Genomic DNA, 14,774 nt, shown 5'->3' on the forward strand with positions numbered 1-14,774 from the left:
TGGGGTGGGGCCTTCTGGGTAATACCACCCACCCTACCCTGTCCCCCACAGACCCTGAATCAGCTGGAGCCTTTAATCCCAGCACTCGCAGAGGCAGAGGCAGGCGGATTTCTAAGTTCGAGGACAGCCAGGGCTATACAGAAAAACCCTGTCTCGAAAAAAAAAAAAAGAAAGAAAGAAAGGAAGGAAGGAAGGAAGGAAGGAAGGAAGGAAGGAAGGAAGAAAGAAAGGAAGAAAGAAAAAAGAAAATGGCCTATCCCCTAAGGCAGGATCCTCCCAGGCTTCTTGGTCCTCCCGTTGCCATAAGGATGCAAAGTGAACCTTTGAATACTGATGGTAGGTGGCACTAGAAAAAGGGACACTGAGGTGACACTTGCTGACACACACTTGAAACCCGGAAGGTGGTCATAACAAGGCAATCTAGCCCAGCCCTGCCAACTGGGGAGTCACCTCTCCTGAACCCTCAGCCTGGTTCTAGCCACAGTGCCAGCCCGGGCTTGCTCACAGCCCCGTCACCCGGGCCAGGCTTTCGCCTTCCACTCGGACTGGGGTTTTGACTGAAAGAGGTGTGGAGCTCCCGGAAGGAAGCCTGTGGTTTGGTTTCCATGAGCTCCCAGACACCCGGTCAATGTGAAGGGAGCCTCCAATGTCTGTCACTAGGCTTCCCTCCAGATGGTTCTGGACCCAGCGCCTAAGGACAGACAGACTGATGTGGTGGGAGTAAGGCAGGCAGCTCCCCAGTGAGGCTGCTGTGGGAAATCTGGGGTAGGGGAACCCTAGGGAGGGTGGGGTGGAACCTGAGGCAAACCGAGATTCCACAGACTGAGGGCCACAGGAGGTGTGTGGCTGAGGCAGAAAGTTGAGCCTGTCCTGGTGGTAACAACTGGTCAGACCTGTTTCTGCTCACCTAGGCAGCCTGGGGGAGGGCCTGATGATGGCAGCTCTGTACGGGGGATTAGCTGGAAGGAAGAGAGACCTCCTCACTCAGAACTCCCTGGCGCTGGGAGGGCTGCAGGAAGGGCTCGGTCCCAGCAGGGTGAGGCGGGCCTCCTGTGGCCGCTCTCTCTCAGCTGTCCATTTGGTTGTCTTTTGGGGTGAGTGGTAAGTAGCCACTGGGGAAAATCCCAAGTATCAACTTCTCTGCCTCCACAAACCCCACCAACACCCTGAAACAGGTCCACAGTGCCGCCCAAGCATCCTTCTTCCACCTTTAAATTTGACTCTGTGTGTGTGTGTGTGTGTGTGTGTGTGTGTGTGTGTGTGTGTGTGGTGTAGGTTGCAGGGTGCTATGGTCAGAGGACAACCTGTAGGAGTCTCTTCTCTCCTTTTGCCACCCGGGCTCTGGAGATGAAACTTAGTTGGTCTTGGCAGCAGCAAACACCTTAACTGGATGAACAGTCTCTCTGGACCTCCCACCCACCCCCTCCCTTGCCTTTTGTAACACCCCCCCCCCCACCTAAGGATTTGGGTTTCCGAGCAACCTGGTACACTACCCTCCCCCACCCAGCATCTCAGAGTTACCAGACTGTTCCTCGGGAGCAGGAACAATGGCAAAGGGTTGGTATGCAGAGGGACTTAGTAAGAACAATAGCTACATCCAGGTCTGCCAGGAGGGACTGGGAGCTCCCAAGTGCTGCTTTATACTGTGTCATTATGTCATTGTGCCTCAAAGGCAACCACCAACCCGAGGGTAGGCAGATAGCAATAAGCACCTTCTAAAAAGGAAGACCCGGAGGCTCAGAAATGGAAATGATGAGCCCCACTCCACAGGCTGGTCAGGGAGCCCCATAGGGTAGGTAGCAACCTAGGGTTCGCCAGCCAGCCAGCCAGCCAGTGTCCAACAGGCTGCCAGGGCTTGGAGTTAGGGTCAGAGTAGTGCTTTGGTTCCAGCTTCTGCAGGCTCAAAGTACCCAGATTCTGTCCAATCAGTGTGAGCATCGAGGGCCCACCTGTCAATCAGTGTGAGCATCGAGGGCCCACCTGTCAATCAGTGTGAGCATCGAGNGCCCACCTGTCAATCAGTGTGAGCATCGAGGGCCCACCTGTCAATCAGTGTGAGCATCGAGAGCCCACCTGTCAATCAATCAGTGTGCCTGTGAGCATCATCAAGGCTATAGCACCAGGCTGAGCTGCTGAAGAGAATGAAAAATGTTAAAAGTTGTTCCAGCTGAGTGCACAAAAGACAGCTGTTTGTGTGCTTTGGGTGGCTGGTGAGATGGCTTGGTGGGTCAAGGCACACATTACCGAGTCTCACAACCTGACCCAGGCCCCCAAATGATGTGGACTGTGGTGTATGCATGCTCCCTTTCCCACACTAAGTACTTTTAAATTAAAAGTGACAGAGTCTGCTATCCAGGCCACAGTTTTTTATGACATTGGCCCTGCCCCTGCTTTTCATGACCTCCTCCCCATATGAGTCCTTGGGGATTAGTGAGTAGTGCCCCACCCGTCTCACCTCCCCCCACCCCTGTTCTGTTGCTCCCTATGTCCTGGGCTGGATGGAGAGCTCCTGGGGTGGATGGGACCCTCCCCAGGGTCCTTCACCCTGACACCTACAGGGTTTCGGGCTATCAGTCTCACATTTGGCTGGGCCTTCTGGTTCACCAGGGTCAGGAACCGAGCTCAGAGCTCACGAGAGAAGAAAGGCTTTACTGTAAACAAGCTGTCCGGCTTTCAGTAAACAGCTATCCTTGCCTTCACAGCAGAGACCAGATACATGGGCCAGGTGCCCACTCACGAGCCTCAAGTATCCAGCCAGGCAGGCCTAGGAGGGCCAGATGAGCCTTGGGTGGGGTAGGATCCCACCCAAGTGAGACCAAAACATGTAATAGAATGACAGAGAGGGAAACTAGCCTCGGCAGGGACAGCCACTTGTCCAGAGCCACTCAGTCTGCTTTAGTGCTAAGTGTCTGTTCATATCTTCTGAACCCTGGGCTCTAGAGTCTCCAGTCACCATTGGCTCATTCCAAATCCTTCTAGGTGGGGAGGTAGAGTTGGGTTGGTGGGGGGAGGGGGCGGCAGAGAAGACAGGGCTGGAATGACATGGGTGCTTCCTACATCCCCACAGCGCGAGCTCCGGCCCCGGCTCTGCACCATGAAGAAAGGCCCCAATGGCTATGGCTTCAACCTGCACAGCGACAAGTCTAAGCCAGGCCAGTTTATCCGAGCAGTGGACCCAGACTCACCAGCAGAGGCGTCTGGACTCCGGGCCCAGGACCGCATTGTGGAGGTGATGTCCTATGCCGTGTTCACTAGGCTCTACCTTCCTAATCTTTGGTGTTTGGGGGCAGCCTTACACCATATATGGCTTGGTTAGCCCGTGGGAAATGGCCAGCACAGAGATGCTAGGAGGAGAGGGAGGGGAAGCTGGAGTGGCAGGTACTTGGTGGGCGCATGGACTGGCTGGCTGGCTGGCTGCTTTCCCCATCTTGGGTTCAAGTGTGCCAAGTATACACTCAATGCACATGATTTACCTGCCAGAATCCAGACAAATGCCACAGGCCTCCCTAGCAGCCTTCTTGATACCTGGGGTGAGGCGAGGTTAAGACCCTTCTCCTGAGCTCAGCTTCAAGACACCCCTGTTGTCCTTCGGCTGTGCTCAGGAGAGGAAATGTGAACTAAAGGCTTGGGCTGCTCCCAGAATCACAGTCTGAGAACCTTAGAGCCGCAGATCAGCCTTCCAAGACTTCTCACTTTACACGTGAGAAAACCAAGGCCCAGAGCGGGAGGTCGGAGGAGAGCCCAGCCCAGCTCCCAGGCCTCTCCTCGCTGGCTCGCAGCTGTGTTTGTGTAGTCTCCTCTGAGGATTTTCCTCGGCTCTTCCCATTTGTCCCCGCTTCCCAGCCTACTGTCCTGAGAACCGCTCGAGGCACGTGAGGGGAGGCAGTGTTCTCAGGTGGGGCTCCCTCTGCCTGCCCTCCTCAGCACCCCGTCTCTACCCTGCCTCGCAGGTCAATGGTGTCTGCATGGAGGGCAAGCAGCACGGGGACGTGGTGTCCGCCATCAAGGCTGGAGGTGAAGAGGCCAAGCTCCTGGTGGTAGACAAGGAAACAGATGAGTTCTTCAAGAAGTGCAAAGTGATCCCGTCTGAGGAGCACCTGGATGGTGAGTTCACAGCCGGGTGCCCCAAGCCAGGGATGTGGCAGGCGCCTAAGGCCTGGCCAGAGATGGGGGGTAGTTTCTCCATTGTTCTTTCTCCCTCCCAGCAGCCATGGGTTGGTAGGCAGGGGTAGCAGAGGTGGCCCAGGAGTGTCTAGAGGTGGCAGGTGACAGCAGTTAAATGGCATGAAGGAGAGGGTGAGGTTTCTGTCAGTACCAAGGCATGGCCCAAGTCCCTCCCGAGTCCATTGAGTTCCGGAACTATTCCTCTGGGAAGAAAGAGTTAACTTGGGGGCAGTCTCCAGCCTCTGCTGGGAAGATCAGAGTCCAAGTGACAGGGGCCCAGCGCTCCCCTCCCCTTTTTCTGTCAAGTTACCTTGGAAACTCAGGCTTGCTGGCTTAGAGAGCAGTGGGTCCCCTTCAGTCCCTGGGCCCCTGCCCTCCCCCAGCCTCGTCTTGCCAAGCCTGGCACCTCCTCCTGTCTAAGCCAAGCCAAAGTGAGAAGGCAGGAGGGGCCGAGCACCCCTCACTCCTTGGTCCAGACCTTTTTCCCTGGGAAGCCGGGCTTCGGAGGGAGATCTGTGCTGCCCTGAAAGTGAAACCCTTTCCGGACCTAACAGTGGGTGGGGCCTTCCTGAGGGCCAGGGTCGTGGCAGGTCAGGGTCCACATAACTCAGTTCCCCAAGGGGAGGGTAGCGTGGCCGGTCCTGTGAAGGGGAAAGATTCACATGCCATATAACCAAAGTATACAGAAGCACCCCGCCCATCCTTCCTTGTCTCTGAACGTGGAACACTACCTGCCTTCACAGGCCGTATGGGAGGTGACTCCAGGCCTGGCTTGGGAGGTGACTCCAGGCCTGGCTTTCTCTACCACTGGCCTCTCCTGACTCCATCCAGGACACTGTCCTTGAACCTTCTTGTCCCCTCATTTCCAGGTGGCAGATAGTTGGCATTGTTCTCTCTCCAGGACAGCAGGTGCCAACTATATAATCTGAGGTGTGGCCCCAAATCCACTGTCACAGCAGCAATCCTTAGGATATGTGCATAGCTAGGCCCAGCTAGGCCCTAGGGTATGCATGGGAGGTCAGAGGACAGCTTTACAGGACTCAGTTCTCCCCATCTGCCATCTGAGTCTTGGGGATCCAACTCGGGTCATCAGGCTTGGTGGCATCTCCCTACTGGCCCATCTCTCTGGCCATAGGGGAACCTGGTTTTAACTGGCCACCCTAGAACCTCATCCCATCTTACCTCTCTAGCAAGCTTGGCAACTTGACATTCTGGGTCAGATGTCAAGCTAGGATGAGAAAGATAGCTCAGAGGCCAGTCACTTGATTGGTGTATGGGAGTGTGGGGTCATGTATTTGGTCCCCAGCACTGCACAATGTCTTACTCTATTATGGAATCCATCTTGTCCATCACAGGTTGCCAATCTGCATCAAGTAGCACTCCTCAAGTATGATCCTTCCCGATCTTCCCCAGAAAAGTTCCCCATTTGCCAACTGAGATGTATTAAAAATAAGTTTTAGTTGCAAGTAAGGTATTGCATGGTAGTGAGTGTTATGGGGGTGGGGGGTGTCTTGTTTTCTGAAATTATCAAACAAGTCTTTCTGTGTACTGGGTCATCAAAATGTCAAATGTACATGCACTGGGTTGCAGCCAAAAAAGTTGTAGCCACTGGCCTCCGGTATGAAGTCTGGAGTTTGGCCTCCTCTGTCCTCCTCCTGCGAAGTTTCTGAGCTGACCTTTGCTCTCTCCCTCATCTAGGCCCTTTGCCTGAGCCCTTCAGCAATGGAGAGATACAGAAGGTAAGGGGTCCCCTACCCACCTCCCACATCTCTGTAGGGACAGGGCAAGTGGTGGCACGGATGAGAGACTGGCTTAGGCTCACACATCAGGGCCCAGTTCCAATTTCTTCCTGAGTTTCGAGCCTTAGGACTGCCAGAGTACCCCAACCCCTGTCAGGGGGCAAAGCTGTCACTTGGGAAAGGCTAGCCTGGGGCCCCCCTGCAGCCCCCGCCTCCAACTCCCACCATACAGAAGAGGCCATTCTTCCCCCTAAGAACAGAACCTCAGTGTCTGGCTGCTGGTCCTACCACTTCCAACCCCTCCTCCTCGGGCAGAGGGGAAGGGGGTGAGGCTGGGAGCCAGCCGAGGCCGTGGAAGGACCCAGGAAGGGGCTGAGAGCCAGGCTCACACCCCAGCCAAAACCTCTACTCAGGCATGGGCTGTCTCCGAATCAGACCATGGAGCCAGCCGGGAGTGGGCAGGATCTGCTCGAAGGCTCCTCGTCAGGGACCCGGTGGAGGCAAGAATCCAGCCATGATCCCAGCCTTGGTCCCAGAACACCCGATCCATCTTATCCCTCAAAGACCCTGGTTGGCTACTTTGGAGTTAAGGGATCATAAGTGTTCTTCATGCCAAACAGAGAGGAAGGGCCCAGGTAGCCCTGTGCTGCAGGGAGCCCCTCCTGGGTCACTGGTCCAAGTGAGTCAGTGCTCAGGAGTGTTGGGGAGGATGAGTGGTCAGCAGCTCCGCCCCTGCCTAGGTGATGGATGGAACCAGGCTGCCCCAGTCCTTTTAGGAATGCAGTAATGTAAGTCTGGAATCTGGATGGATGGCCAAGGACCCTTCTCTCCCCAAGACTTTCCTTTTCCATTCCCTGCCAACACATACTTTTTCCTCTCTGTGCCAGGAGAGCAGCCGTGAAGCCCTGGTGGAACCAGCTTCAGAGAGCCCCAGGCCAGCCCTGGCAAGATCTGCCTCCAGCGATACCAGTGAGGAGGTAGGCTGGCCCCGTGGGGGTTGGTTACGGGAAGCCATTTCCAGGCTACTCTAGTTCCTGGCACACTAGCCTGCCCTTGAGGTCATGTGCTGAGGTGCAGTTTGTTCTTGTGACCTGACTACCCCGGCCATTGCTCCAAGGGATCTAATCCACTTCTCTGACACCAAGGACCGGGGACCCCTCGGGTGGACATTTGACTCCTTCCTCTTCTTTACAGCTAAATTCCCAAGACAGCCCCAAGAGACAAGTTTCCACAGAACCCTCATCTACCTCCTCCTCCTCTGACCCCATCTTGGACCTCAACATCTCCCTGGCTGTGGCTAAAGAGAGGGCCCACCAGAAGCGCAGTAGCAAGAGGGCCCCGCAGATGGACTGGAGCAAGAAAAATGAACTCTTCAGCAACCTCTGAGCATCCCACCTCCGCTGGCTTATGCTGGAGGGTGGGGCTGCCCACCCTACCTAGCTCCCCTTTTCTTCTCCCCAGGTGCCCACCAATCAGCATTCAAATCAGCATCAGCACCCACCCACTTCCCGACAAATCTGATTTCCCTGGAATCCTGTCCTTCCCTCCCCTTAGGGAAGGAGAATGTTCGTCCTGTCTCCCTACACTTCCCTGAGGGCTTCTTCCTACCAAAGTGTTCCCTCACCAGTCTGCCTAGAGCATCACTGGGACGCGCACTAAGCAAGGACCTTTGGACCAGACAAGAAGTCTTCCCTCAACTACGTGTGATGACCAAGTCCAAGGTTGACCAGGGACTGTCTACAGCAGCCACAGCCACTGTGCACAATGGACAGGGTGCCCAGGTCCTCAGAGCTTTGGCTTGGCATCTTTGGCTCATTTGATTTTTTTTTTTTTATTTTATTTTTTTTTAAGGAGTGTAGTATTGAGATTTTAGAGTTCTTGTTTTCATGATTCTTGTGATTTTCCTGGTTGTTGTACCCAGGGCACGGCAATGGCCTCATCCTTAAAATGTTATTTCTACTATCACCCTGAGAGACCTGGGCAGCCAGGCTTTCCCCAGGCTGCCCGTCCTGAGCCAGGTGCCACCACTGTAAGGAAATGCCTTTAGAAATTCACTGGTTCCTTCAAAGTGCTCGAGCCTCTGCGTCTTCCTTTGTATCTTTGCCTTCCAGCCTCGCACAGGGCAGGTAGTGTGGGTAATGAATTCCCAGGCAGAGAGGCAGGATGCACTCCTGGAGCACCCATCTAGGGATCCGGCCACAACAGGCTTGAATGACTTTGCAGCTACTCTGGGGTCCACTAGGTCCGCAGTCTGAGTAGTCTGTGAGTCAGTGCGCCCTGGGGCGCGGGAAGGCAGGGATGCTTATAGGGACTCTGGAAGAGGAGAGTGACTCGACAGAGTTCTGGGGCCTCTAAGCACTGACAAGTGGAATCTTAGTGCAAAGCTGGGCCGGGTAGGAGGGCTTGACTCTCCCCACCCTCACCCTGTGTATTCATCCTCCTATTCTCCCTCTCATCCCCCAGGGGGATGATTTTCAGGGGGCAGATTTTCAGTGATCTGAGCCTGCCCCAGACACCTGTGTCTCCCAACGGCCTGACTGATCCAGCACAGAGTCGATCACTTAGCCTCAGGACACACTGTGTGGCAAGGTGGGATGGAAGGGACTTTGCAAAGGGAAATATACTGCCTCTCTGTCAGGAGGCTCTTGAGGCCAGGAGGTCCTAGGACTGGTGTTTAAGAAAAAGGGAGTGTGGCCCAGACCACTTCCCATTCACCTATAGGAAGGCCACCCAAAACCAGGTCGCTGATCTGAAGGGACAAGACAATCTGGTTGAGAAGCCCTGTAGCCCTCTGGGTTGAGAGAAGGGCCAGTCACTATCTAGCCATCTTAGCATTAAGGTCTGGATTCCTTACAAGAGCCCATCCAGAGCCTTTATCACAGTACCTGTCATGCTGTGCCTGCCTGCTCAGCCAGCTCTGGCCTCCCTCATCCACCCACACTTCTAAGAACCCTTTGACCCCAGGTGGAGGCCCCCAGGCTGGTATAACAGGCCTAAGGATTGCCCTTCAGGGCTTGGAGGAACCCCTCCCTACCTCACCTGCTGGGTGGAGAAACCTTGGGGGACCTTTGACTCTAAGCTAGACCAGAACTCCTGGCTAAGGTCTGGAGTGGAGTCCAAAGGGAGCCAGTAACAAGCTCCACTTCAAATTCAGGAGATATGGATAGCAGTTTTTCCTGCAGTCTCAGATACCAGGACTGGGGGTCCTGGGAGGGTCGGCAGTGACCTTCTCTGGAGCCATCTCTCTCACAAATGCACTTCTAACCTTCTGTCAGCTGTTTTGAAATCATGCCTGGCCTTTCTTCATGAGTTCTTCAGATAACAAAGGGGGGTTGGGGGGGTGACACCCATCGCCAGAGCCTAAAGAACCTTGCCAACAGTCTGGCCATCCCGAAACCGTGCCTCTGCTGCCCCCTAGTGACCAGGTTCGTTGCAGCTGCCCAGAGGCGAGGGTGCTAGCTGACAGAAAGAGCCTGAAGTACTTGAGGGAGGGGCTGAGAGTGGCCTTCAGTTTCTCTCACTTGCTGCAGGCTCCAGGCTTCTCTGACAGGGATGCTCCCCAGATACAAGGAGCTAAATTCAGAAGTCACTCTTCCCTCAGACCTGTCTGGTCCCAAGGATGCTGGGCAGAGGGACCAACCCACTTCTTCACCACATCACCTGTCTGGTCTGCTGACAGCAGAACTGACTGCCCCTGCCCTCCCCTTCCCCAAGGGGAGGGTGGGTGAACAAACAAGGGAAGCTGCCCAGCGAGCACTTTACTCAGCAAGGGCCCCAGGGAAAGGCTTGCTCTCCACATCCATCCACATCCAGTTCCCACCTCCACCCAGACTTTGATGAGCTCCAGCCACCCCTTCCAGTGCAGTCAGGGTCAGTGTGTGGTTCAGAGCTGGCGCGTGTTCTTCACCACTGCTAGCCAGGGAAGGCCGTGGCAGGCTCAGGAGAGCCTGGCACAGACTGAGGAGACTGCGCTTGTGTCTCCCATGCAGCTGTCTGGCCTTGGGAGTGAGCAGTTCCAACTCCTCTGCTCGCTCAGGGTGGCTGTCACGGGCTCGGCCTTCCTGGCCCTGTAGGGTCTCTGTAGGGTCTCTCTTCCATGTGGCTCGTCTGCTCCAGAATCCACTTCCGCTCTGGCTCGCTCACTGCCAGCCTGAGTGTCACCTCCTGGAAGATGTTGCTCACAGCCACCTGCAGAAGCCAGAGAGTAGACCTACTGAGCACCACCACCTCAACACCAACAGCCTGCTTCCCTAGGCCTCCCCACCAATGATGTCCTTACTTGCTGAAAGTGAAGTTTCTGGAACATCCGGATGCTAGGTTCATTTTCTTGCCCGATTTTGGCCTCAAACTTGGTCAGACCTAGCTTCGTAACTCCTCCAGTTATGAGAGAGAGAGAGGGTTCAAACAGTAGAAGCTCCACTCTTCTAGCCTCTGGTCCCAGTCTGCAGTTGGGGGCCTGTCATCTGCTGCCTCCCCCCACCCCCCTCTGAAGAAGGCTCAGCTGAGGCCTACCCACCCGTGTGGTCAGTTCTGTTTGTCTTACCGTAGGACATGATCAGGAGAGAAGCCTCAGTGCCAAGTCCCCGGCGTCTGTAGCTGGGCTCTAGGAGAAAGAGCACACTGTGCCTGGTACCGGACACCGGGCTCCGGTGTGTACACCTGACAGGTACTAGCTCACTGATTTACCAAAACTCCACTGTTAGCATTCTGCCCGGGAAAGGCGGGTGCACAGAAGTGGCAGGACACGCGAGGCTCCCAGCAATCTGAACCCTGTTCCCTTCACCAGGGAGCTCTTGGCAGAAGCTAAGGACCAAGGATGCACAAGCTGACAGGGCTCCTGCACAGCACGGCAGGACGTCTCCTGAATCATTGCTCTGGAGGATCTCCTCCCAGCAAGGGACAGGTGGAGCTGGGAAGACAACGAACTCGAGGGCTATGGGTGGGGATGATGGCTTTGATGCCCAGACTCCAGTGTATAAAAGCTAGGGGTGGTGGCATAGACTGGGAGCCCTGGAGTGGGGAGGCACAGCCAGGCTAAAGGTGAGGGTCACACCAAGGCATATGGAAGAAATCGATGAACCCAAGGGTTAGTCACCATTCTGACTGTGGGACGGGAACAATCGGCCACGTCCAGCGCTAGTCTCGGAGGTTCTATGTGAGCCTGGTGACACAAACCTGCAATCATGACCTCGATCTCCCCCAAGGTGGGGTCTTCTAGGTCTGTGAGGAAAAGGTTCACATCTCCCACCATGCAGCTCTCTTCAGGGGGGCGAGGCTGGGCCTGCCACTTCTCTGCGTCCAGCACAATGAAGGTGCACTCTGAGGGCAGAGGCAGCAGGGTCATTAGTACCTGCAGACTTGATCTGGAGTGGGAGACGGCCTTCTCCAAGACATCTGGACGCAAAGGACCCAAAGGGTAGGAGGACCTCCACCAGGCTACACATAGCAAGGGAGGGGACAGCAGGGCCTAAACAAACAGCTAGAAATCAAACTTGTCACCATTACAGCTTAGTGATGATGCCCCCGGAGGGGCAGCAGCTGAGGAGTGGGAGACAGGGAGGGTGGAGGCCGCCCGGGGTGGGGGTGGGGGGCTCCTCACTGTCTTCGTCTTCACACCAGCTACACTGCATCTCGTATTCCTGCTGCAGGGTCAGCTGCTCTGAGGCTGTCAGCTGCCGCAGTTCCTCTGACTTCATCCACTCGTGGTACCTGCCGGGGTGGGGAGGGGCGAAGGCCTGATGAGAGATCCTGACTCAACAGCAAGGGCTTCCTGGGTGTGGAGGGACAGGCCTGGAGGCTCAGCACCCAGGAGGATCAGGTGTTCAAGGCCACCCTGAGTTCTAGGAGGAGACCCTTTCTTCAAAGCAAATGAACAGGAAGAGGAGGGGGTGTCTAAGCTCTGTCTGCGAGTTCTATGCCAGGCTCCCAACACTATCCAAGCAGCAAAGAAGTATGAGGTACAAGCAAACAGGAACCTGAAGCTGGGTGTGGTGGCACCTGCCTTCAGTCCCAGCGCCAGGGAGGCAAAGGCAGGCAAGTGTCTTTCTACAGCTTACATAATTCTAGGCCAGCCAGGACTACCCAGTGAGACCCTGTCTCTAAATAAATATACATAAATTAAAAAATAAAATACTGATATGACATCCGCTCTTTTCTGGTTTTGCCCACACAGGATAAGTGCTGTGGAGGTAAGGACTTTAGTCATTCATTTTCACTCTATGTCTAAACATTGTAGCTGGGCGGTGGTGGCTCATGCCTTTAATCCCAGCACTTGGGAGGCAGAGGCAGGCAGATTTCTGAGTTCGAGGCCAGCCTGGTCTACAGAGTGAGTTCCAGGACGGCCAGGGCTACACAGAGGGAACCCTGTCTTGGGGGGGGGGGGGACATTATAGGTATTCAGTTAATATATAATCGATTAAAAAAAAATACCCCGCTCAAAAAAAGAAAAAGAAAACCTCCACAAAAAGTCAAAGTTTGTGCTTTCTGAGATGAAGTGGGTATGGGTAGCCAGAAAAGGTAGGTTCTTCCCTCAGGCAGCAGCACAGAGCGTTGCTCTAGGGGCCCAGCTTCCCACCCAGGCAATGAGGGCAAGGGTATGCCAGTCCAGCCTCAGCAAAGAGGGCTGGGGAGACCTCTACAAGACAGGGTGACACATCTCCCCAACCTAAAACTATGGTCCCCTACACAGCCAGTTTCTCACTCTGCCAGATGTTTGCCAACTAACCTCACAAAGAATCCCTGTATCTCACTTCTGGCCTTTAAACAGTCGGCATCAAAATAATGAATTCAACATCTGGGACAAGCACACGTTAAGTCTCTAGACGACACCAGGGAATGCCATCAGTAATTTAGGATGAGGGAAGAAGACGGGATGGCTTTGTTTTTTTGCTACACACATCTAGATGACATAATCCCTGATTGAAAAGCCAAAAAGAAAGCAGAGATGGATGAAAAGGACAAAAATGAAAAATGAGCCCTCCACTCAGCTATATTCTTCCTGCATGTAATCCCTCCCGCCCCCCCCCCCACAACCCCCTAGTCTCCTTAAGTACCCCTAGCTGGCCCGGAACTTATTATATAGACCAGGCTGGCCTCAATCTCACTGAAGAGATGGACCTGCCTCTGTCTCCCAAGTGTTGTGCCACACAGGTAGGTAGTGTTTGTTAAACAAGACAGGCTTCTAGATCAAGGCACCCTGTTTCCAATTGCCCTCCACGCTACAACCAGTCAGGTGATGAGTTAGTTACCTGGGCACGTGCTCGGAGGTGTAGGGTACCAGGACCACCTTCTTGCCCACTAGCATGGTGTTCTGATTCAGCTTCATTGTAGCTGCCTACTAGTGGGGAGAGTTAAAGACTTCAGAGCCCCCATAGTGTCTTCCCATGCAGGGTGGGGACTGGAACTCTTCCTGAGGCGGTGGAGCTTTGTTGACAGAAGAGCATCCTGCCTTCCCCTCACAACTACGTGAAAGAAAGGGGATTCTGCCGGGCGTGGTGGCGCACACCTTTAATCCCAGCACTCAGGAGGCAGAGGCAGGCGGATTTCTGAGTTCAGCATGGTCTACAGAGTGAGTTCTAGGACAGCCAGGGCTACACAGAGAAACCCTGTCTCGAAAAAAAAAAACAAAAAACAAAACAAGAACGGGGATTCTAAAACTCTTGCAAGAGACAGAGCCGAAGTGGTCAATACATCTCGGCTCTCACCCAGGAGCCAAGTTCTGGCTCGGTTTCCAGCCCATTCCTACACAACGTGCCCCAGTCCACCCCCAAATGACCTGTTAACCCTCTTTTTAACCTGTTTCCAACCCTAGCCTCCAGCGTCCACGTCACCCGGCTCTGGCCCTTCCGCTTTCCTGTCCCCAAGCCCCACTCAAAGTTCTCAGGCCTCAGCCCTTTGCGTGGCACAGGAGGACAGTGGTTCCTCGCCCGTCCAAGCGCCGTAGTTTGCAACCTGCAAAGCTCACAACCACCCCCCACCGAGGAAGGCGTCCCCAACGACAGGCGTCAGCGTCTGTCCCAGAGGACCGGGCTCTCCGCATGCGCATGGGGGCTCGCTGTCTGCTTCCGCCACGCAGACGGCAGCCGCAGAGCCCAATCCCGGCCCCGCCCCCGCGAGGCATCCAATCAGCGCACTGCGCCCCTCCCCACGCGCTCGCTTGGAAGGGAGAATGGGAAGCGTGCGCGTGCGCGTGCGCGTAGCGGGCGCTGGTGCGGGGCCCCTGGTGCCGGGTGGCAGCTGCGGAGCTGGAGGCGGTGGCCACTGTGTCCGGGAGCTAGCTGTGCTGCAGGTCTGGGACGGGCAGGAGGGTAGGACAGGGTGAAGATGGATGTGAATTTTAGAGTCTCACCAGGAAGGGAGGGGAAGGGAAGGAGAGGCTCAGGGACGGGCTCTGGAGAAGAGAGGGAGGCTTAAGGGTGGGAAACCCAAAGGCAGAGCAAAAGGCAGGTTGTGGGTGCGCGAGGTCCCATTTAAAAGAAGAGGCTTTGGGACAAGGAGTTAGGATAAAGGGGCGACCTTGTAAAAGCTGGCTCCCGCTGTGGACGGAGAAGCAGACAGCTGTGTGGGCTGTCCTGTGTAGTAGTGAGCTCATAGATAATGAAACGGACGTAAGCACTTTAGGGTAAAGGGGGCTGTGATGGTTAGTGAGGCCCGGAAAACGCCCCCAGTCATTTGGCGTGTGAGCAGCATCCAGGCACAGAGAAGTGCCTTGTATGTATAGCAAGAGTCAAGTTAGAAGGCATGGTGCAGGGAGCCGCGTCCCACCAAGGGTGTCTCATGGCAGATAGGGAGACCAAAGTGTCTGAGTTAAAAGGGCTACAGGTGAAAGGGGGCAGGCTGCAAGTCCTCACCCCCCCCCCCGTGCGCGCTCCC

At 55.2% G+C, this 14,774-nt stretch overlaps 3 protein-coding genes across 4 annotated transcripts in view; 2 read left to right on the forward strand and 1 right to left on the reverse strand.

The window, feature by feature from the left end:
• Slc9a3r1 (SLC9A3 regulator 1) overlaps window positions 1–7,977 on the forward strand; it is an 18,723-nt gene extending 10,746 nt beyond the window's left edge. The window contains exons 2-6 of the mRNA XM_021212595.2: window positions 3,068–3,229; window positions 3,951–4,104; window positions 5,863–5,903; window positions 6,791–6,880; window positions 7,098–7,977. Of these exons, the coding sequence (XP_021068254.1) occupies window positions 3,068–3,229; window positions 3,951–4,104; window positions 5,863–5,903; window positions 6,791–6,880; window positions 7,098–7,289 (639 nt within the window). The 3' untranslated portion in view covers window positions 7,290–7,977. The remainder of the gene's footprint in view (window positions 1–3,067; window positions 3,230–3,950; window positions 4,105–5,862; window positions 5,904–6,790; window positions 6,881–7,097) is intronic.
• Window positions 7,978–9,481: 1,504 nt separating this feature from the next.
• Window positions 9,482–13,985, reverse strand: Nat9 (N-acetyltransferase 9 (putative)). Of its 2 annotated transcripts, none has more exons than XM_021213180.2 (7): window positions 13,698–13,985; window positions 13,151–13,236; window positions 11,503–11,612; window positions 11,079–11,222; window positions 10,447–10,506; window positions 10,183–10,277; window positions 9,482–10,091 (listed from the first exon to the last, which is right to left on the reverse strand). In XM_021213180.2, exons 2-7 carry the CDS (start codon window positions 13,225–13,227, stop codon window positions 9,948–9,950), a joined length of 630 nt encoding a protein of 209 aa, XP_021068839.1. In that variant the 5' UTR covers window positions 13,228–13,236; window positions 13,698–13,985; the 3' UTR covers window positions 9,482–9,947. The 2 variants fall into 2 exon arrangements, with proteins under 2 accessions (XP_021068839.1, XP_021068838.1); XM_021213179.2 differs by having other exon boundaries at window positions 9,649–10,091; window positions 13,151–13,239.
• An 87-nt stretch (window positions 13,986–14,072) lies between these two features.
• Window positions 14,073–14,774, forward strand: part of Tmem104 (transmembrane protein 104) — a 59,188-nt gene continuing 58,486 nt past the window's right edge. Inside the window, exon 1 of the mRNA XM_021212780.1 lies at window positions 14,073–14,190. The gene's annotated coding sequence lies outside the window, so the exon portion shown is untranslated. The remainder of the gene's footprint in view (window positions 14,191–14,774) is intronic.

The sequence above is a fragment of the Mus pahari genome, chromosome 14 (genome assembly GCF_900095145.1).
Source record: "Mus pahari chromosome 14, PAHARI_EIJ_v1.1, whole genome shotgun sequence".
In the NCBI taxonomy this organism is placed as follows: Eukaryota; Metazoa; Chordata; class Mammalia; order Rodentia; family Muridae; genus Mus; species Mus pahari.